This window comes from Mandrillus leucophaeus, unplaced genomic scaffold (genome assembly GCF_000951045.1).
Source record: "Mandrillus leucophaeus isolate KB7577 unplaced genomic scaffold, Mleu.le_1.0 Scaffold347, whole genome shotgun sequence".
Classification (NCBI taxonomy): domain Eukaryota; kingdom Metazoa; phylum Chordata; class Mammalia; order Primates; family Cercopithecidae; genus Mandrillus; species Mandrillus leucophaeus.
Window position 1 is genome coordinate 793610 of NW_012103665.1, and position 21966 is coordinate 815575.

At 44.8% G+C, this 21966-nt stretch overlaps 1 protein-coding gene across 1 annotated transcript in view; it reads right to left on the bottom strand.

Annotated features, from left to right (window-relative positions):
• RYR3 (ryanodine receptor 3) overlaps positions 1–21966 on the bottom strand; it is a 403627-nt gene that overhangs the window by 2114 nt on the left and 379547 nt on the right. Inside the window, exons 94-105 of the mRNA XM_011989131.1 lie at positions 21605–21776; positions 20071–20157; positions 18578–18778; positions 14585–14715; positions 10111–10153; positions 9551–9678; positions 8754–8814; positions 8292–8438; positions 5458–5592; positions 3598–3754; positions 2871–2935; positions 2391–2491 (exon numbers count right to left, since the gene is read on the bottom strand). Of these exons, the coding sequence (XP_011844521.1) occupies positions 2391–2491; positions 2871–2935; positions 3598–3754; positions 5458–5592; positions 8292–8438; positions 8754–8814; positions 9551–9678; positions 10111–10153; positions 14585–14715; positions 18578–18778; positions 20071–20157; positions 21605–21776 (1428 nt within the window). The remainder of the gene's footprint in view (positions 1–2390; positions 2492–2870; positions 2936–3597; positions 3755–5457; positions 5593–8291; positions 8439–8753; positions 8815–9550; positions 9679–10110; positions 10154–14584; positions 14716–18577; positions 18779–20070; positions 20158–21604; positions 21777–21966) is intronic.

Sequence of the window (21966 nt, forward strand, 5' to 3'; positions counted from 1 at the left end):
CTTTTTGCCATCCCTAAACCTCAAGCTAAGATCACTTGCAAGGTAGCATTTTGGCCACCATTTTATTAACAAAATTCTAATAAAACAAATGGTAGCCCAAATTCTTACCACAGAATATTTAACAGGCCATTTGTCATTTTGTTATCTCATAAAAATGTAGAATTGAAATGATGTGTGTGTCTCAAGAGTATCTGTCATGGAAAAGTTAGAAAGTATTTAATCTCGTTGAGTTGCTCTGATTCTTCCTGAAGTCTAGTTTTGTTTGTATCATAGATAGCTGGGGGAATGCCAGTGGAGTTTCACTTGCTTTGTGATCTGTGTCTTAGGTTTGAGTTTGTCTGTGACACATAAGTATCCCAGGGGGCAGGGGCTGAACTCTCAGCTCACATTACATGATCTCAGAGACAGTTTCCAAAGGAACCAGGCTCGTGCCCTTCAGGAAAAGGATGGCGAGGCTGGCGATATGAGAAAGTAGAAATTCTGTCCTGAGGGTGGAGAGCGTGAGCCCCAGATCTGGAGTTCTGTCAGGGTGATACTGTGTTTAGAGCTTCAGGTCCTGGCCCACAGTAGCAGCTCTAAGTAGGTTTATTGCCTTTCCCCTTCTTGTTTACCGAGAAAGAAAGCAGGGTTAATCTCTTTATCCTGTTTGATTCTTAGGGGCTTGGGACATCATTCCTTGCCCAGCACATATACTTGACAAAGCACCATTTTGGATGGGAGGCTCAAATATGAATAAGTTGGGTTCTTTCCCCTCCAGCTTGCTCCTAGAGGGGATAGAGACAGGAAAGAGACCAGTGTAGCAGTGCCCTGGGAAGGCACAGAAGGGGTTCCAACCCAAATGAGAGCATCCTTCCACTGGTCTGTAATCTGCGAAAGATGAGGGCTCAGCTCTAATCCCAGCATTCTGGGAGGCCAGGGTGGGTGGATTGCTTGGCTCAGGAGTTCGAGACCAGCCTGGGGAGTATGGCAAAACCCCATCTCTACCAAAAAATACCAAAAAACAGCTGGTGCTAAATGAGTGGTGTGTCTGTCCCAGCTGCTCAGGAGGCTGAGGCGGGAGGATGGCTTGAGCCTGGGAGGTGGATGTTGCAGTGAGCCAAAATCACACCACTGCACTTGAGCCTGGGCAACAGGGTGAGACCCTATCTCGAAAGAGAAAGAGAGAAAGGAAAGAAAGATGACTCTCTAAGCTACAAAATAGAGAAGGGGGAAGAGCTAGGCTGGGGAACAGAGCCCAGGATTTTATTTTTTTTCTTGTAAATGATCAGTTACAGGGTCTGAGCTATCAGGTAATAAAATCTATATACTCTTCTGTAAGATTTTAAGTTTTAGAGGAAGTCCCTAGTACCCAGTAGGTTCAGGTAACTTGTTCTTCAGTGAATGCTTTACCTTAGAAGAAGTAAAACATTTATTAGTTGCCTACTGGGTGCCAGGCATTGTTCTAGGTGCTGGGATAAAGCAGTATGAAAGGGCCGGGCGTGGTGGCTCACGCCTGTAATCCTAGCACTGGGAGGCTGAGGCAGGCGGATCACCTGAGGTCAGGAGTTAAAGACCAGCCTGGCCAACATGGGGAAACTCCCATCTCTACAAAAATGTAAAAATGAGCTGGGTGTGATGGCGGGCGCCTGTAATCCCAGCTCCTCAGCAGGCTGAGGCAGGAGAATCGCTTAAACCCAGGAAGCAGGGGATGCAGTGAGCCAAGATTACACTCCAACCTGGGCAACAGAGCAAGACACTGTCTCCAAAAAAAAAAAAAAAAAAGGTAATATGAAAACAGACATGCCCCAAAATATCCCAGGTCATGGGGCTTAGCTATTAATGAGAAAGAACAGACATGAGGAGGCCTGAAAACTGACCACAGAATTTAAAAACATGCAGGTTACAGGCCCCTTTGATAAGACTCAGTCTTAGGATGTGGTGGGGAGGAAAGCCTGCCAGTAGGAGGTTCACAGGAGAATGAGAAGCGAAAAACTGAAGACAATGAGCATGGACAGCTGTCCATTGTGCTGAAAGGGAAAAAGAAGTAGGGCTATAGTTGGAAGTAAAAGTGGGGCCACAGATTTTTCTTTGTTTAGGATTTTAAAAAAGCGTATTTATATGGTGATAGAAGAAGTCAGGTAGAGAAAGAGAAACTGCTGGAGGTATGTGTCCTGGATGGAATCCAATCACAGGTTGAGGGGCTGGCCTTTTGCTAGGAGCAGGAATTGTCCACAACACACGTCTGTCACACATGGGAGAGGCAGAGTCTATGGACAAAGGTACAGGTTCATGGGGACTCCTGGAAGTTCTGTTCTGGTTACTCTTTTTCCAGCAGAGACTGAACTATATGACATACTTGGCTTTCTCTATGCTACAAACTCCTATCAGTTCTGTTAACCAAGAATACTCACAAGTAGTTGGCTAAGTTGTGCTCTTGTAATGTATGTGTTTCAAAACCATGAGGGGTCGTGTCAAAGTAGTCATTGCCAATCCCACAGATGAAACATTTGGTCTAAGAAAAATAACAGGCAGAAAAGGCATTTGTAGGCATAATATAGGCAGGAGAGAAAACTGTCATGATTCTATCGAATTGAGGGACAATGAAAACTTTCTCATGCTTTTGGCTATTAGTCATTCACTCAGTGGTACCACACACTTAGCTCCCGGTTAGCTGAGGATACTGCTCCCTCTGATTATGGGACAGTGAAGAAGGCAGCAGAGTGGCAGGCCTGGCGGGGGTATGGCAGAGGGCAGAGCACAGGGCATGGAAAACAAACTGTGGTCTTGCTTAGTACTGGCCCTAAGTAATAGTAAAACCTATTGTTTTAAAAATCCATTTGCTTCTGGGGATATTAAAATAGAGCTGGGATTAGTAGTTAGAGGAACATTACCTCCATATCTTCTCGCACTTGTTCCTGCTGGTCTCTTAGCTCTCCGAAAGCATCAATAATAAGACCTGGAGTTTTACATACAAAGACAAAGCAATCTGTGGAGTGGTTCAATGGTTCAGGGGTAGAGGAATGATAGAGGGATTGGAAGAAGCTACTTTGTTCTGTTAAAGTGAATTATCAAGCTGAACCACTCAAAGCAAAATTAGAAAAATAATACTCGTGTTTCTAACAATTTCACATCGTTCCTCCCAACTCTACCTTTCGACACTATGCAGTGCTGTTAGCTACTTGCTTCTCCCTTAAATTCATCATCTTTCTCCAATCTTGACAAGCTATTGGCTGAAATACCATTCTTTCCCTCCCCTCCCCTGCACTGTCCAGCTCTTCTGCTCCTACCCTCCCTCCCTCTCTGGGAGGAAAATGAAGAGGACAAGACTAGCCACAGGAGAGATCTCAGAAGCAGAAGTGAGGAGGAAGTAATTCAGAGTAGAGGAACAGAAGGAAGGGGTTCCTCTGTATGGATGAAGCTTATAACTGTGCCTGGGTGTGTCTTTGGCTTTATATATAGCCAAGGCCTCAGGTATAGTAGATGCTAAATTAGCTCTTGCTAAATTAACAAGTAAATGAATTCACACGCTTCTTCATAAACCAATTAAGTCATAGATGCAAGAAGGCAAAAATAACTAGATTAAAACCTGTTCATACTCAACATAATTGGCAATCATACCTTGAATGATGGCCAGCAAGATGACAATGACAAAGAAGAAAAAGGTAATGTCAAAGACAATGCGATACATTTCATAAGGATCACCAGCAGGGTCTTCAATCTCGTCACCAATGCCACCTCCTGCTCTCACTCCCACGTACATGTGGAAAAGGTAACACTAGAGAAGAAAAATAATGGCGATTTAGGCACAAGTCACAGTTCTGTTTTTAGCAAGATGGTCAGATCATTCATATGGTTCGGTCAGATTATGGCAGCGCTGAGCCAGGAGAGGGGAACTCTTCACAGGTACCAGTATTCCTGCTGCTAGCTGCTGTCCACTACACCCTCTGGACAGTCTGACATCTACAAAGATGGAAAGCCTGTTGTTACATTTAGGCTTTTAAAAGGTACTTTGTAGGCCCATTAAAAAGAAAACAGTTTTGAACTATTTGATAGAACAGAATTCATTTAAGGTGGATGTAAGTTAAAAGATCTTTTAGCCTTGATGTGCATCGCCTATGCCAGATACTAATTTTTCCTCATTAAGACTGTTAGCCTGGCCTTCAGGCTGTGCCTTAAACTGCACAATAGGCGCCCTCTTCTTCTTCTGTGTTCCCCTTACACCTGGTGGGGCAGGGGTTTCGGCAGGAGGAAGGTCAAATATAACAGACCTTTCTGCTCCTCCTGCTCTGCAGGTTTGAGCCAATCTAGGTCCAGGCCCACTGAGCAGGGCAGCCTCTTCTCTCCACCTGATGGGATGGGTTAGACGCACAGAGAAAGGATTGTCTTAAACCTGGAAAAGCAAAAGCCAGGGGCAGCCTGAAGACCTGCTGGTCATACTAGTACTCTAGGGGCTGGTGCTGCTGTCTCATGACGGTGCTTGGCCCAAGAAAGCACGTGGAGAGGTTTTCGTCAAGAAGCATCGCCTCTTTCACAGAGATGCTCACAGACTGGGCAGTTCACTGTCCCCTGTCCCTGAGACACATGTTCTTTTTCTGAAATCTGGTCAAAATAAACTGGAGATGCTGCTGCAGCCAAGCTGGCTTACTCTGGGCGGTGCCTTTTTTCTCACGAAGCTCTGGCCTGACAGGACTCCCCCTCCCCACTCCAAACCTCCTCCTGCTGCTGTCGTGTTCTTCAGCCAATGGTGGCTGTCCGGAAGGAACCCCTGACTGGCTTGCTGAAAGAAATGAAGTGCTCAATCCCGGCCCATGGGACTTTGCTCTCGGTTCTGAGACAACGATCAAAGCTCGACTCCCATGAAATTTAGACACAGGTTTCATTCATCATAATGTCTCATCTTGGCCAGGCACGGTGGCTCACGCCTGTGCTCCCAGCACTTTGGGAGGCCGAGGTGGGCAGATCACCTGAGGTTGCGAGTTCGAGACCAGCCTGCCCAACATGGAGAAACCCCGTCTCTACTAAAAAATACAAAATTAGCCAAGCATGGTGGCGCATGCCTGTAGTCCCAGCTACAAGGGAGGCTGAGGCAGGAGAATTGCTTGAACCCGGGAGGCGGAGGTTGTGATGAGCCGAGATGGCGCCACTGCAGTCCAGCCTGGGCAACAAGAGCGAAACTCTGTCTCAAAAAATAATGTCTCATCTTTACCCCAGAAAAAAAAACAGATGAATGATGACCCCACTGTGCAAGGTGCTTCCCTTTCCACGGGGCTCAGATGTGTGGTAATGAAACCTACCTCCATCACCTCTGTCTTCCCAGGACACTCCTGTTCGGAGGAGACATCTGTCTTCTACTCTAATCTCCGCTGTGATCTGTAACTAACTCTACAGCTCTCACTTAGTTCTCCAGAGCACCCCCACGCAGCCCTTCTTCCCAGTGAGGGGGTGGGGTGGGCTGGCCCGCAGTGGGTGGGCTCTCACCGTCATCATGTCGTCACACTTCATATCAGGCTCGTCATCGTCTTCGCTTTTGTTGTAGAACTTGCGGAAGAAGTTGAAAGCCACCACAGTATAGAGATACACCACCACGGCCAGGAGACCGACCGTCAGAACCAACTGGGAATGAGACGACAGAGAAAGGAAAAGGAGTGGGGTCTTCTCTACCTCAAAAGGTTCACAGGAGCCTCTAAGAAAACAAGGAGGAACAGTGAGGACCGGCAAGGAGAGGAAATGGGGAAGGGGTGGAGGGCGGCTAAGAAAGCCAGCAGGCCATGAGCAGAGGAGGAAAGATGAGACCACAGGTAACGAGAAGCGGGCTTACTGGGAGAAAGAGTAATGATGGGGTGTTAGAAGTCCTGGCCTCCAGCACCTCAGAATGGGACTGTATTTGGAGACGGAGATACAGCCTTCGAAGAGGTAAGTAAGTTAAAGAGTGAGGCTGTTAAGATGGGCCCGCAGCCACTCTCACTAGCATCCTTAGAAGAAAAGGAGCTGGGGACACAGACAGCGAGGCTAGACACAGGCACACGTGAAGGGACAGTGAGGGGAAGCAGCAGCGAGAGGGTGGCTGTCCACAGCCACGGGGAGGCCCCCGAGGAGACCAACCCTGCTGGCACTGTGACACTGGACTCACCGCCTCCAGAACTGTGGAAAAGACATGTCTGTTGTTTAACAAAATACCCGTCTGTAGTACTTCGTTCTGGCAGCCCAAACAGACTAACGTATAGGGTATTAGATTGGGCATAAGTAAAATATAAAGGAACTTAAGTATTGAATAGTGAAGGTGCTATGAGGGGTATATGTGTTTTGTTGTTCATACAGAGCTAGCTCTTACCTGAGGCTTCACAATGCAGCTTCTACTCTAATGTTGCTTCTTAAAAAACCCCAGGCCGGGCACGGTGGCTCACGCCTCTAATCCCAGCACTTTGGGAGGCTGAGGTGGTCGGATCATGAGGTCAGGAGATCAAGACCATCCTGGCCAACATGGCGACACCCCATCTCTACTAAAAATACAAAAATTAGCTGGGTGTGGTGGTGCGTGCCTGTAATCCCAGCTACTCGGGACGCTGAGGCAGGAAAATCACTTGAACCCGGGAGTCGGAGGTTGCAGTGAGCCAAGATCGCTACACTGCACTTCAGCCTGGTGGCAGAGCGGGACTCCGTCTCAAAACAAAAACAAACCAAAGGTTCTTTGGACTGCTGGGTATCCCTACCTTATACTATTTCATAAATAATCATGCACTGGATAATTATCACAACTTTGAAGGCACTCTGAAAATTACCGTGGTGGAGCTGAGTCACACTTTTTATTACCGAGAATTCTGCCCAGGCCGTTTGCGGTGTCCTAGGGCCTCGCTTACTTCCAGGCTTTAGGAGCGCGAGCTCAGTGGCTTAAGTGAGGGGTACACGGGACTTGCACATCTGACCTCTCCCAAGGACTAGGCATTGAGCTGGGAGATACGAATATCAGCATGATCAGAGCTTTGCCTTCAGGGAGCGACACAAAAGGGAGTGGGCACAAGTGTGAAGATAGCAGCAGAGGAAATGTATTCAGCAGACGCGGGGGAGGAACAGTCGCTCAAACCTCGGAGAGCAGACCTCGCAGAAAGCAGTTGGTTTAGGAAAAAAGAAAGAACTTGAACTTTGCATCAGGGAAGAAAAGGGGTTGAATCTAAGCTCTGCCACTTAGCAGCTGTGTGGTCTTGGGTGAGACATTTAGCCTCTCTGAGCCTCAGTTCTCTTATCTGTAAAGTGAGCCTAACATCTACCTTAGCAGGTAGTTGTGCGACTGTCACCGTAACTGGGACAGGGCATGAGCTTGGCACATTTTAACTTCCATCTTGACTTGTACTTAATGAGGAATGAAACGCTCAACAGTTTGAATTTGTACACAAGGAGAAGCGATTAGAAGATTTTAACATGGTTATAGCCATTGCTCTATCCAGTCTCATCAATATCTAATCTGTATATTGTCAGAGTCAATTCCTTGATTATATATTAGCTATATAATATGTATTAACTATATAATATATATATACACCCATATAAAATGTATACTGTGTATAAAACAACCATATACATATGTGTGTATCTGAAATCATTGGTTCTTAATTGGATGCAGATATCAGAAATACCTGGGGAGTTTTCTGTGTACGGCTACTTGCTAACCCCCAGGGAATATATCAGATTCATGGAGGAAGGGGTAGACCTTAAAAAGATCTCCGGCCGGGCATGGTGGCTCACACCTGTAAACAGGCCGAGGCAGGTGGATCACCTGAGATCAGGAGTTCGAGACCAGCCTGACCAACATGGTGAAACTAAAAATACAAAAATTAGCTGGGCATGGTAGCATGTACCTGTAACCCCAGCTACTTGGGAGGCTGAGACAGGAGAACTGCTTGAACTGGGACCTGGGAGGCGGAGGTTGCAGTGAGCCGAGATCCCACCACTGCACTCCAGCCTGGACTATAGAGCGAGACTCTGTCTCAAAAAAAAAAAAAAAAAAAAAAAGAAAGAAAGAAAAAAAAGATCTCCAAGGTTATTCTGACGTGTCCATCACCTCACTCCCTCCCCTGGTTGATCTAAGTATCAGGGGTCACTGAATCAAGGTCTTATGCTTTTTACATGATGGTTGCAGCTGTATTTTTAATTGGCTACAATTCTGCAAAAACAATCACCATTAGTTCAAGTGTTTGGCCAAGGAAAGTACATTATACACCATGACACATTCCTTCCTGTCATACACTGTATACTACCTGTTTCTTTTCCCTATGCATATAGGATTCATTCTGTTCTGCATCAGTAGAAACCAGTACCTGTTTGCCATTGTGAGTTACAGATGACAGAATGGTCCTCAGTGTCTTGAAGCCCATTGCGATATCCAGCAGGTGAGCAGCAAAGAAGAAGTTATTGTAGTGGCCCAGGACTGACATGGTTGTATACCAGGCAAGGTAGAGAAAGGACTGGGAATGGAAGAAAGCAGCTTTTTAAGCATTTTTGCCTCATAATGTGCTCATAAAACCATTTTTTCTGATTTTGGGGGACAAACTGAGGATAGAGGGGGTTTAGGTGCTGAGGTGCTGTGAGCTGGCCCAAGAACTGTCAAGTGGGCCTCATCTACCTCAAACCATTGTATAAGTGTTCCCCCAGCACGTAGAAGGCTCTTGGTCTTTGATAAGCAATCCCTGAATCTTTCTGAGCATCCTGCATAGCTTGCTTCTCTGTGGCATCCCTGAACCTGGGGTACAGAATTTTGTTTCTCCAGGTGCAATACTTACGTTGTCAGTAAACACAACTCCAAGCTTCCAGATATGGTACTTCATGTCTATGGAACTTAGCCTAGAGAAGAACACGCGATTTTAAAACTTAGAAATGTCAAGAGGTAGTTAAGTGCTTAATAAGGGGGAAAAAGTAAGTTTTTTCTTCTCCCAGGTTTAATAACCTAAATATGGCTCTCAGCTTTATCAAGTTGAACGTGTTCCCCATGACACAAGAGAATGGTTGAATCACATAGCCTGAATTTTTTTTTCTTTTTTCTTTTTGAGACGGAGTCTCGCTTTGTCACCCAGGCTGGAGTGTAGTGGCGTGATTTCGGCTCACTGCAACCTCCGCCTCCCAGGTTCAAGCGATTCTCTTGCCTCAGCCTCCCAAGTAGCTGGGACTACAGGTGCCCATCACCACGCCTGGCTAATTTTTTTTTTTTTTGTATTCTTAGTAGAGACAGGGGTTTCACTACGTTGGCCAGGCTGGTCTCGAACTCCTGACCTCGTGATCTGCCCACCTCAGCCTCCCAAAATGCTGGGATTACAGGTGTGAGCCGCTGCGCCAGCCCAACCTGAAAATTTTAATTAGACTTTCTCTTTCAGCTCTGTAGGGCACAAAAATGTATCGGTTTTCACATGTTTAAAGCAGTGCTCTCCCAGTGTGTGAGAACCTAGAGGCAACACCTAAGCCAGCCCAGAGCCCAGAGAACAAAGACACGGTTGTGATTTCTCCCTCAGGCAGCTGAAGAGGAGTGGAAAAACAAAGGATCTCTTTTAGCTGCTTTGGATTTGAACTCCTAAGTCTTCTGTACCATGACACCAGAGAAGCCGCCTCTGCTTTGGTCTCTTCTACTGGGCTGAAGTCAAGAGCATTTTTGTCCAAACCCAGAAGTTCAGCAATGCGCTCTGCTCCGTAGAGATCGCCATACTTGTTGATCACCTGAAGCAAAGGATGACAGGGTGCGCTCAGGCCACACGCCACCACCAAATATTTTCTAGCTCTGGGTTCTTCAGAGCTTTGCTGCCCTGTGGGCAGTCTTCCAAGGGGCAGATTAAGACACAGTTCAAAAGGCAGAAAAAAGAGAAAACCCAGAGAAAAAAGCAATGAAGGACAATTAAATGATAACTGTAAAAAACAACATCTACTATGCAGAAAACCATGAGGATCGTGTTCACTTGTTTAAGGCAGATGAGTGTATGAATGAAGCCAAAAACCTACATATGCTCATATCCAACCCCTTCTGTGACTTACTCTTCTTGAGATATCATCATAAAAGTAGCATCACATTTACTCATGTTTGTATGTGGGGAACTTAAACATAAACCACAGTTTTTTGTGAGCACAGAGCTCACCCCTACTAACAAGACATACCTTTCTCTTTACAAACTTGTCCCAGTAGTTATTAGGAAAAGATCTGAAAAAGAAAACAAAAAAGGTTGCTTCTTCATTCTTAACATCAAGGAAAACACATCAGAAACTTTTCAGCGTGAGTGCCTGGATCTGGGATCTTTTTGATTTGTGTCCTGCTCACCAAAGAATTCAAGATCTGATTGAAGTTCAGAGTCATCACAGGTCTACTGAGTCACATCTGGTTTCACTACTTTGTATTGGCTTCTGAAACACTCAGAAGGCCACGGGGCAGTTTCTGCCTCAGAATTATGATTTGGAGCCAAGAACTGTGATGACGGATTAGAGACAGATACATGTTTCTAAATCCTTCCCCTAATCCCAGTATAACCAGAAACAAAATGCTACAGAAAACACAGGCATTCCATTCAATGAGTCACGACTTTATGTCAGCTTCTGGGGTAGATAATGGGGATGCGGGATGTGGGATGTGGTAGAAAGTCCCTAACTTCATGGAGTTTCCAGTCTGGGAATCACCTTTAGTTTATTTACATTGGGTTTTTTAAACTGAGGGCTTTTCCACTCTATTTTCTATTTCCATGTAATGCCGCAGGGCCTGCTTTCCTCCAGGAGTTGGATCCCTCCCTCTCTTTTTTGGAGGTGGTTCTGTACCATCCCCTAACATCCCCAGAGAGATGATCTTTCTTCTGTCTGTAGCTTGTACCAGCTCCACTGCAAATATTTCTTATTGTTAAGAAAGAACTGTCATCTTCAGGAATGTTGGCAAAAACCATTGCAACTATGTTGTTCCTATCCAGACTTACTGAATCCTTCCTGTGGGAGTTCCTTGTAAGGCTGGGTTGCAGCCTAGGAGCCTCTGGCCTTTGGTGCATGCATTCTTACCGTCGTTTTCCTTTATTTGATTCATTCTTTTCGGTTCTGGAACACGAAATGAAGACCTCCCACTATTCACTGACGTCTCAGAAGAATAACCCCAGCAAAAGCCGCCTCTCCCCCAACAGGGTGGCAGATTTTTTTTTTTTTTTTTTTTGCTTGTTTTTGGTTTGTTAAAGCAGTTTCTTTGTCTTAAACATTTAAATGCCACTTGAAAGCAAAAACAAATGCTGGTGTTACAGAGTAAACTGCTAATATTTTATCTCTGGGGGATGAAAATAATTATTTTGACTTTCTTCCTTGTACATTGCTACTTGATATTTTATGCACTGCATTCAAATGGAAAATAAAACAAATAAAAATCAAGCCATGCTCTCTCTGCCACACTGATACCGCCTTTCTCTTAAATCATTTATACAAATGGTCTGTGACATACAACTCAGCCTGGTCGTATTTTGTTCTAAGCACAAGATTCCACAAGTGATGCTGAAGGGCCAAGGACCACAGGCTCTGGGCATGACCCTTTCATAGATACGGTCTTACCTTCATCTCAGCATTCTGCATTTCTTGTCCCCTGACTAGGTGTGCAAACTCCTTGAAGGTAGAAAACAGACTTTTACTTGTTACTAGTCCTTAAAGTGTGGCATAGAGACCAGACCTTCAGAAGGAAAGCAGATAAATAAAGAGTACATCTATACGTGAATGTTCAGGGAAGAAGTACCAGATGCTCAACCCATTTAGTAATCAGCAAAATGTACAACGAGGTGCCATTATACACCTACTAGATCAGCAAAAATATTGGCCAATAAGTGCCAGCAAAGAAGCGGAGAAGTAGAAACTAATATAGTACTGTTTGGAGTATAAATTGGAACAAACATTTTGCATATCCTACTATTCGGCAAATTTCTCTCCTGGGTCTATACTCTAGAGAAATTCTTCGACTGTGTATCAGGTATAAGAATGTTCACTGTAGCACTGTTTATACATACATCAACATAGGTGAGTTTCCAAACATAATGCTAAAAAAATTCAAGTGACAGTATAATGTATATAGTATAATTCCATTTATATTAAGTTCAAAGTAGTCAAAAGAGTCAAAATATATTTAGGGACAAATACCTCAGTGGGAAAACTATAAAGCAGGAGAATGAATATCACTAATATCCCTGATTGCTAATTATTTAAGAATCAATATTACTAACCACTAATGAACATCAAAAATGTAGTTAGCTGTGTGTTGGGAAGATATGATCAGGGAGGATAATACAGGGGATTTTTAATCTCTCAGTAATGTTCTATTTTTTAACCTTTTTGGTTTATAATTATACTGTAAAATGTACATATACATTTTATATGTTCTTATTTATGTGTGCTTAACAATATAAAAGTAAAAATTTTAAAAAGCTCCCATGACATATAGTTAACTGAAAAAAATCAAGTTACAAAACATGAACGTGTACTATGATGCCATTGTGAAAAAAATTAAACCGTGGTCTACCTAAAATTTTAAAAAATAGCTATTTATTTATGCATTTCCTACTCATGGACGTTTAAGCCACTCTAAGTAAAAAATATTGGCAAATACCTTTGTTGGGACATTTTAGCATACTTGTCTCATTATCTCCTTAGGATACATTTCTAGAAGTTGAACTGCCTTCTTTTTTTTTTTTTGAGACGAAGTCTCGCTCTGTCGCCCAGGCTGGAGTGCAGTGGTGTGATCTCAGCCCACCGCAACCTCCACCTCCCAGATTCAAGTGATTCTGCTTGCCTCAGACTCACAAGTAGCTGGGATTACAGGCACCCACCACCATGCCCAGCTGTTTGTTTTGTATTTTTAGTAGAGACGGGGTTTCACTATGTTGGCCAGGCTGGTCTTGAACTCCTGACCTTGTGATCCACCCGCCTCGGCCTCCCAAAGTGCTGGGATTACAGGTGTGAACCACTGCGCCCGGCTGAAATTGAACTGCCTTCTTACTGGGACTTTTAGGCCATATCCCCTTGTATAACAAGACATAAGCATTACTGATGATTGCACAAAGCTTACCAAAGGATTTAATAGTGTCTAAGACTTCTGTAATGTAATGACAAAGCATCAGAAACAGTGCTTTTCCTTGTGTGAGAAGATTGGCAGGGGACCCGCAGGCAGGGACAGACTGAGGATGTAAGGATGTGCCCGTTCACATTTTCCCCCTTCTAAGAGAAGAGCCTTCCTTTTCTGGAGAATATAAAGAAATACGCTTAGCTGGACCTTTGCAGAGCTGCTTCTCAGTTTGCCTGATCATCTCTGGATAGGACACAGTTTTCTTCCCCTGGAGTCAGGGTTGCCGTTTCTTAACATGCCTAGCTTAATTGGCACACCTCAGTTTCAACACAGTCACCTTTGTTTACATATTTGACCCTATTTCTTTTCTTTTACCACATTAGTTTATCTTGAAAGTATCACTTACTTTGTGAATCAACTGTCATTGGAGCGTGACACTTCCTAATGGTGATGGCCCTTTTATGGATAGTTAGGGGAAAGGGAATGAGTGACAGCTTAATGCCTGCCACGTGCCAGGCATGTGCCAAACATTTGCCACATACATTCATTGATCTTCTGCAGGATGATATTCTCATCCCTCTATTACTGACGAGGAAACTAAGGCTGAGAAGGCTTGATTACCTTGTGCAAGTTCACAGACCAATAAGCTTCAGGGCCTTGGTGTTGCCTGCCTGTCAGTCAGTGCTCTTCCTTCTTCCCACCACAGCGCTGCATGCCTACGAGAAGGCAGGCTTGCCTCCACAGGTCTTCACATCCCTACCAGACAGCTCTATTTACCTGCCCATGTAAGTGCCTCTCAATCTTATGTTAAGAGGAGGCCTCTTACCAAGCAGGCTATTTGGTTAAGAAGACTTCAGGCCAGGCCTGGTGGCTCACGCCTGTAATCCCAGCACTTTGGGAGGCCGAAGTGGGTGGATCACCAGGTCAGGAGATCGAGACCATCCTGGCTAACACAGTGAAACCCCGTCTCTACTGAAAATACAAAAAAATTAGCAGGGCGCGGTGGCGGGCGCCTGTAGTCCCAGCTACTTGGGAGGCTGAGGCAGGAGAATGGCGTGAACCCGGGAGGCGGAGCTTGCAGTGAGCTGAGGTCGCGCCACTGCACTCCGGCCTGGGTGACAGAGGGAGACTCCGTCTCAAGAAAAAAAAAACAAAGAAGAAGACTTAAGAGATGGCACAGTTATAGCAGTGCTGTGCCATGGAAGGCTATGGAAAAGCTGAAACTGATCAACTGATCTAGACTCCTTGGCCACTTAAGCCTGGAAACACTGTGTGACTCGAACATGGAAAACTAGTTTAAGCAATATTGTACTGGACTGTCGTCTGGTCTAAATCAAATACACCAGTACCTTCTGATAATATCTTCTGTCCCTGTTAAACTAATAGAAGTCTATACAAGTATTTGATAGGCAGTAAGTGGCTTTATTGAAGAGGCAAGGGAGAAAAGTCCCAGAAACCAAAAGAAAGTTTGTATTAACCAGTTTTAAGGCCAGGAGGAAAGAGTTACTCTATTTACAGTAGAGACTCCATCTCCTTTTTAGGTTGAGGTAGAGGGACACTCACGGTGTGTTGATCACCAAGCGGTCCCATTGCCCCTTGATGTCATCTTCAGATGGCTGTTCGGTGATATATAGGCCATCAAACTCCAGCTTCCTGGCGATTTCTTTTTCCCTTTTGAATACCACCAAAGGCACCTACGAGTGGGAAGACAATGGTTACTCAGAGCAGGCTTTGTGATTAAAGCATGTGCTCCCAGGTCTTTGTCACAAATTAACCTTCCAACTTCAGAGCAGCAATCTCCTTATAGTGGAATTATTAGGGTGCCTAGTTGTGGGATCAAAGCCCAATGAATCTCTTTGGCTAAATACCCCTACCTCTTTAAACTGGGTCTAATTTGGGTCGCCCTTTAAGTTTTCAGTTAGATAGCTAATATTCATACAAACTAGACTCCCTGACCGATGCTAGTGTGCAGGCCATGCCCGGGCTGAATGAGTTAGGACTCCTAAGACTCCTCGGCTGGAGGTGAACCAAGATTTAGAAAGGACAATAAACCATTCTACGGGATGGATGCCACAGGAATAGGATGAAATGTTCCAACTCCCTTCAATGTACAGGGCCATATTTATCTCATGGCTTTGAAGGTGAGTTCATGAAACATGGTTTCATAGTTAGAATGAGAGGATTCAGTCTTTCTGTATTCAAGTTTTCTTCCTGAGATTCTGTCCGCAAAGAGCTCCTTCCAGGTAGTGGCATACTTGTTTCCTACTATCACTCTCCATTCTTTTATAATCGGAACTTTTATTTTAGACTAGATATAGTGATATGGCTATAAGGACCTACTGCCAAAGGGGAACCCAGAAAGGGATTGGAAAATAATCCACTTGCCCCAGCCATCACTAAGTGCACACACACTCCAAGCATGGGACAGTTAATGAGGCCAGAGGATATTGCTGAAATCCTAGGAAATGAGAAGTCACAATTGACAAAGCTCCTCCAGCCAGAAAAAGCTTAATTCAGACAGAGCTAGGGCATCTCATCTCGTCATCTCAGCTGAGATGCCACTGGCTACTTGGCAACATCCTTGAAACCTTCATCTCCAAACCCATGATATGCATGTACCCCACATCGCTTTTGTCCAAAACAAAAGAACAAAATTCAGATAGTGATTTGTAAAGAGTTACCTCTTGCCCTGTTTTTCTTTAAAACAATGAAATAACACTGATAACCTGAAAAACTCACGATAGGAAGGTGGCCAAGGCTAGCAGCCACTGCACACTGTGAGGACCTGATGATGACTGTTAGTGCACAGATGATGTGGGAGGTGAGGCAAAGCTCAGCGACCGACTAAGGCCTGCTGTGCTCTGAGTGACTCTGAAGAACAGCAGCAATATCAAGTTGCAGAGGGGTGCTCATCTCTGGGATTCCAAACATTCCCCTTCAATCTTCTAGAAGTTTGTATACTCTCGTAAACAGAACTTCCACATTCTTTACTTGCTAAATAGTGTTTCTTTTTTGTTTTCTCCAGGTCGCAGTACAATCTGTACTCCAGCTAATAACCTGAACTCTAGGATCACAAACTAAGGAGCAGCAGCGAACGTGCTTGAGGGTTTACTACGTGTTCTGAGTACATTTACACACACTACTACATTTAATCGCCCCAGCAACTTTAGCAACAATACTCATTTTTTAAAGATCAATTTGTATTTCCCTTTTATTATATAAATTACCAATAAAATCCTGACCTGGGAATCAAAAATTTAATATAACCTCAGTTTAACACCATTAAATAAGCTAACTCACAGAGTAATACTGGAATGTTACCCAAATAATAAAGTAGGCAAATGGCCAATTATTACATTCCCTATTTCAAAAAAGAGGCATTAAGCATTCATGTCATAAGTTTATTGATAAACATATCTAGTATGCCATATGAGTTAGAGTTTGATCCATTTCCAGAGGCTGCATCTCTTAAAATGCTCTTCATATCTGTTAAATGGATGAACTGAAACATCCTTATGTTTTAAGCAGTTGGTGTCTTACTAGAAGGAAGGGTGTAGCAAATACAGATCCAAAGTACAAACACATCTTAGCTAGTAACGTCCACTTGTTTTCCACTGAAAATGGCAAATTCTTCCCAGGACCCTCCTCAGAGTGGCTCCTACAGACCACAGAGGTTGTGAACCTCCGGACACTCTGGCCCAACATAGCACTGCTGGAAGCTCTGCGAAAGGCACAGACTGAGGACGGATGAAATGGCAGCACCTCACCAAGACCCTGTTTTCACGACCTTGTTCCCCCATGCTCAAGGACCAAAAGAAAAGATGGGAAAATAACAATACTCATTTTTATGGATGAGAAGATAGACGACTGGGAGTTTAAGTGGCAGAGTTATGAGTTCAACCCAGGCAGCCTGGCTCCAGAATTTGCACTTTCATAGTCGCAATGGAGTCCTTAGTGTGGCCCAGGGCACAAGGTCTCTTCAGCACGGTAGCTGGACTTCCTACATGACACTACAGTTCACTGGGGGAACAAAGGACCACAATATAGGAAAATATTTCCTGGACTCTTCCCAGGAAGAAGATGGCTTGCTGTATTTAAGGAGACTTCCTACTCAAGAGAAGGAAGAAAAACATGTAATGAGAAAAGCAGTGAGAAAAACACAATTATGATGTAGCAGAACTAGAACTGGACTTGGGACACCAAAAATTGAATGACTGGAGATTGACATAACTGTAGTGGTTCTGAATATGGCCCCAAGGAACCATGCCTCCTGGAATTCATGCCTTTGTGTAGCGCCTCTCCCCTCTACCATGCATCAGTGAATCTGGGATGGCCACGTGACTTGCCTTAAACCACAGAATGCAATGAAAATGACACTGTGCCAGTTCTGGGCCTAAGACTCAGGAAGGCTTAGCAGCTTCCACCTCCATGCTCTTTTTGGAAACCCAAGCCATCATGCAAGAAGTCTAGCTACCCCACTGGACAGAGCATGTGGAAAGGCCACATGGAGAAGGAGATGCTCTGAATCTACACGGAGAGAAAGAGGGAGCGAGAGAGCGGCCCAGCTACCCCAGCTGAGCCCATCCTTCCAGTTGTCCCCCCATGGAGCTGCCAAGGAATGGGAATGTGCCATCTTGGCCATTCCAGCCCAGCTGAGCTCACAAATGGCTGCAAATGTACCCCCTTTACATACAGCAGAGGAACTGCCCAAATGTGCCAGTCATCTCACAGAATCAGAGAGGTAAACAGTTGTCATTTTAGACCACTAAGTTTTAGAGTGGTTTGTTATGCAGCAACAGATAACTGAAAACTAACACATCAGTAAGCTTTCTTCTGAGATCTTGGTTACCGCCTAATGAAAAGGTATTTTTATAAAAATTTTGACATCAATTCAAAGATCAGAAGACTCTCTCATAACTAGCTCTCATGTGACTTAGCCTGATGACTCTAGTTCTATGAAATTCAACAAGAGGTATCTGAAATGGGACTCCTAGCGCAAGGCTTCTTGAACTTGAAAGTGCGTACAAATTGCCCAGTGATCATGCTAAGTGGTAGATTCTGAGTTAAAAGACTTGGGGGCTGGGCGCAGTGGCTCACGCCTGTAGTCCTAGCACTTTGGGAGGCCGAGGCAGGTGGATTACCTGAGGTCAGGAGTTCAGGACCAGCCTGGCCAACATGGTGAAACCCTGTCTCTACTAAAAAATACAAAAGTTAGCTGGGCGTGGTGGCAGACACCTGTAATCCCAGCTACTTGGGAGGGTGAGACAGGAGAATTGCTTGAACCTGGGAGGCGGAGGTTGCAGTGAGCCGAGATTGTGTCACTGTACTCCAGCCTAGGAGACAAGAGCGAAACTCCATCTCAAAAAAAAAAAGACCTGGGATGAGGCCTGAGACTCTGCAGGTCTAGGCAGCTCCCAGGTGATGCACTGCTGCTACTCCACGGAACTTACAAAGACCTTTACAAATAGCAAAGTCTTCGAGCAAAGGGCTGGCTGGGCTCAGAAAGGACACTTCTTCCTCAGAGTCAGATTAGATCCAGAGTGGCCAACAGCTCACCTTCAGGCAGTAGTAGCCCACCACACAGACTAGAGAGATGATGGTGTGGATGATGGCCAGGGCCCGCAGCGTTGGTGCCATATACCCAGTGCTCTCCTGAAGGACAAAGAACACCATCGCTTCTTCCTCTTCCTCGTCATTAAATGAATTCCATAGGTTTGCAACATCCTCTGTCTCTTCTTCTAAAGGTTCTTCAGTGACCTGGCCCAAAACACACACTTACTTATTAAACATCAAAAGAACCTCAGCCATTGGGCGCTCCTCAAATATTTTATATGGTTAGCATATGCTGTACAAATAGTAGTGACTCAACATTACTCGCTGAATGAATGAGGTTTTTAGGTAAGTTATGACTAGGAATCACCCAGTATCTCTAATAATTGCAAATAAACGTTTAAAAAGGAGACAAAAACCTATCTCTTGAAAAGAAAGCAAAAAAATTAAAATTAGGAAACTTTTACTACATATGCTTATAATCCTTGTGCCACAGAAGGAAATACTCTGATCATGCTGTGGCCTGAGAGGAGGCTGAGACACACACGCACAGAAGCATGTGTGTGCCCGCTGCCCCACCCACCACTGCCACCCAGCCAGACTCAGTATTTTCCATTCTTTCTGAGATGCCATTTACATTCATGGCTTCAGCTGCTATTCTTACACATGTGACTCTCAAATCTACGTCTCTGAGGCTTTGTCCTGTAGCTCCAACTGCTTGCTGGCTTTCTCTCCTTGGCTGTCTGTCTGAAGTCACCTCAACCTCAACGTGTTTAAAACCAAGCTTTGCCTCTCTTGGCTATAGACTTCCATTTTTCTTGTATGGGCAACAGAAGGTCATTAGTTTGTCGAGTGGAAAGTCGAGGTGGATAAAACAATGTTTCATACAAATTAGATTGGTGGTTTTAAGTAGAAAGGGAGATAGGCAAGAGATAGAAAAGCCAGTTAAAGACTATGTTGAGAATTCAGCACCCTTCATTAATTCATTGCACTAATAATTATTACATGCCTACAGCATGCAAGACCCACTTGCCAATGTTCAAAACCTTCATTTAACTTGAGCAGTCCCCTCTCTTTCCAAATCCTGTGAATTTTTCCTTTATGACGCTTCTAACAAATAGGCTAGCTATAATGCCTCTTGGTTACCTTATTCCTTGAAGAAAGAATGAATTGTGTTTATTATTCATTTTGAAATACCTTGTGGTTCCTAATATAGGGTCTAGCTCATGGTAGATGCTCAGCAAGTATTTGAAGACTAAATTCAAGTAACAACTAAAATAAGCATGAAGGATTGAAATAGTCCCTAACTGGCTCCCTTGTCAGTAGTCTCTCCACTGCTAGAAACTGTATTCCTTTTAGAAGCCAATGTCTTAGAAATTTGCTACCTATTAGAATGTTTGCTACAATTAAGAACACAAGTTCTGTCATGATTCTTTTTCTACACATAGTATACTTAGTATACAGCATATTTAGCAAATAACCCCTGAATGAAGTATCACCTTATAAAAAAGCAGGATGAAGTTGATAGCGAAGGCTACAAACAGAGCAAGGAACCTCAGGTTGTAGAAATTCCTGGCCAGGTAATGCTGCAAAGAAAAGGACAGGCAGAAGTAGAAGAGCTTTGGAAGGAAAAGAGAACTTCCTACTTTTACACAGAAGGTCAATTCTCGTTAGAAGTTCACACATGACTCGTCCTTCTCTTGGATGACCACTCTTCTAGGGCAACCCTGGCATTCTTTTTTTTTTTTTTTTTTTTGAGATGGAGTCTCCCTCTGTCCCCCAGGCTGGAGTGCAGTGGCACAATCTTGACTCACTGCAAGCTCTGCCTCCCGGGTTCACGCCATTCTCCTGCCTCAGCCTCCCAAGTAGCTGGGACTACAGGCACCCACCAACACACTCGGCTAATTTTTTTGTATTTTTACTAGAGACAGGGTTTCACCATGTTAGCCAGGATGGTCTCGATCTCCTGACCTCATGAACCACCCATCTTGGCCTCCCAAAGTGCTGGGATTACAGGCATGAGCCACTGCACCGGGCCAACCTTGGCATTCTTAACACAGCCATGGCATGACTGTGTCATGTCATGAATATGGAACCAAAATGTTGATTTAAAAAAAAATTGCTTTAGAATTGCTATAAAGAATCCTGCTCTGGCTTATTGCTCAGGGAGCCAAAGGCCTAAACACGCCACCAGCAGAGGACTCGAGCCTGGCCTTGAAGTGCTGTGTGTATGCGTATTCACAGCAAGCAGTCTGTTAGGAAATTATAAGTAATCTAGGCTCGCAGAAGACCCTGGCAACTCCCAGCCTGGATGTGGCCATTCTGTGGCCTCAGGCAGCAATGTGTCCTCATTCCTTTCCGAGTTCCGGTTCCAGGAGCCTCGTCTCCTCCCTTGTTGGAAGCAACATTCCCATTCTCGCTGCCCTGTTCCCCAGAAAAATCGGCATCCACAGACTGGAGCGGAAGCTGCCTGGGTGAAGTTCCCAATGTGTCTGTGGGGAGCCCTCACCAGTGGTGCTAGGGAAGGTGTGGTCCTGGCCTTCAGCCACTATACCTCAGGGGGCAGTGTATCAGAGAAAGAATATTACAAGCCGTTCTAAGGTCTGATTGCCTATAGAACAGTCAAGGTTTGGAGGACTAGTGTGGGAAGCTAACATAACAGGAACATTCCTTCTGATTCCCACATGATCAAACCACTTCTGAGCTTTTGGACCAGGATCAGCTACGTCCCCACATAATAGACATAAAGGACTAGGTAGAAAGAGGTGTTCCTGCTCTCCTGGTAAGGAAACAAGTGACAGAGGACACCCTGCTGATAGCAGAGCTGTTGGAGGACTGTGGTTCTTTCCAGGCTCTCCCCCTTTTCCTCCAACAGAAAAGGAACAGGTAGAGGCATGGGAAGAAGAAAGTGTAGGAATGAGAAAGGGAAGGAAGTGTCACTGACCAAGCAGTGAAACAAATCAGCGACACCTCTCTGCCATCTGCCTGGGCCCATGCCTGTACCGTGGACAGGGCCAAGGCTGGAGCACTTACCAGTAACTTGGTCTGATAGATGTCCAGCCCTTTAAAGAAATTGGCTGTGAAAGCTTCCGGCTTCTCAGCCTTCTGACCACACCGCCGCTTCTTCTTTTTTGTCACTTCTGTCCACAGGTACTCGGCTTGCTCCTCTTCTTTGGCTTTGTCTTCCTTCTCTCCATCTTCCATGCTGCAGAAATGGGAAACCCACTCAGCAGGGCAGAAGGGAGGGCGGTCTGGCCCAAAACAGGAGACGAGATTAAAGAGAAATCTGGGTTGAGGGGGCAGGAGGTGGAATCATTCCTTGAGGGTGGAAACTTCAGGTCTCTATCAACCCACAGTGGCTGGACATTAAATTTATATTTAATGAGTGGCGACCA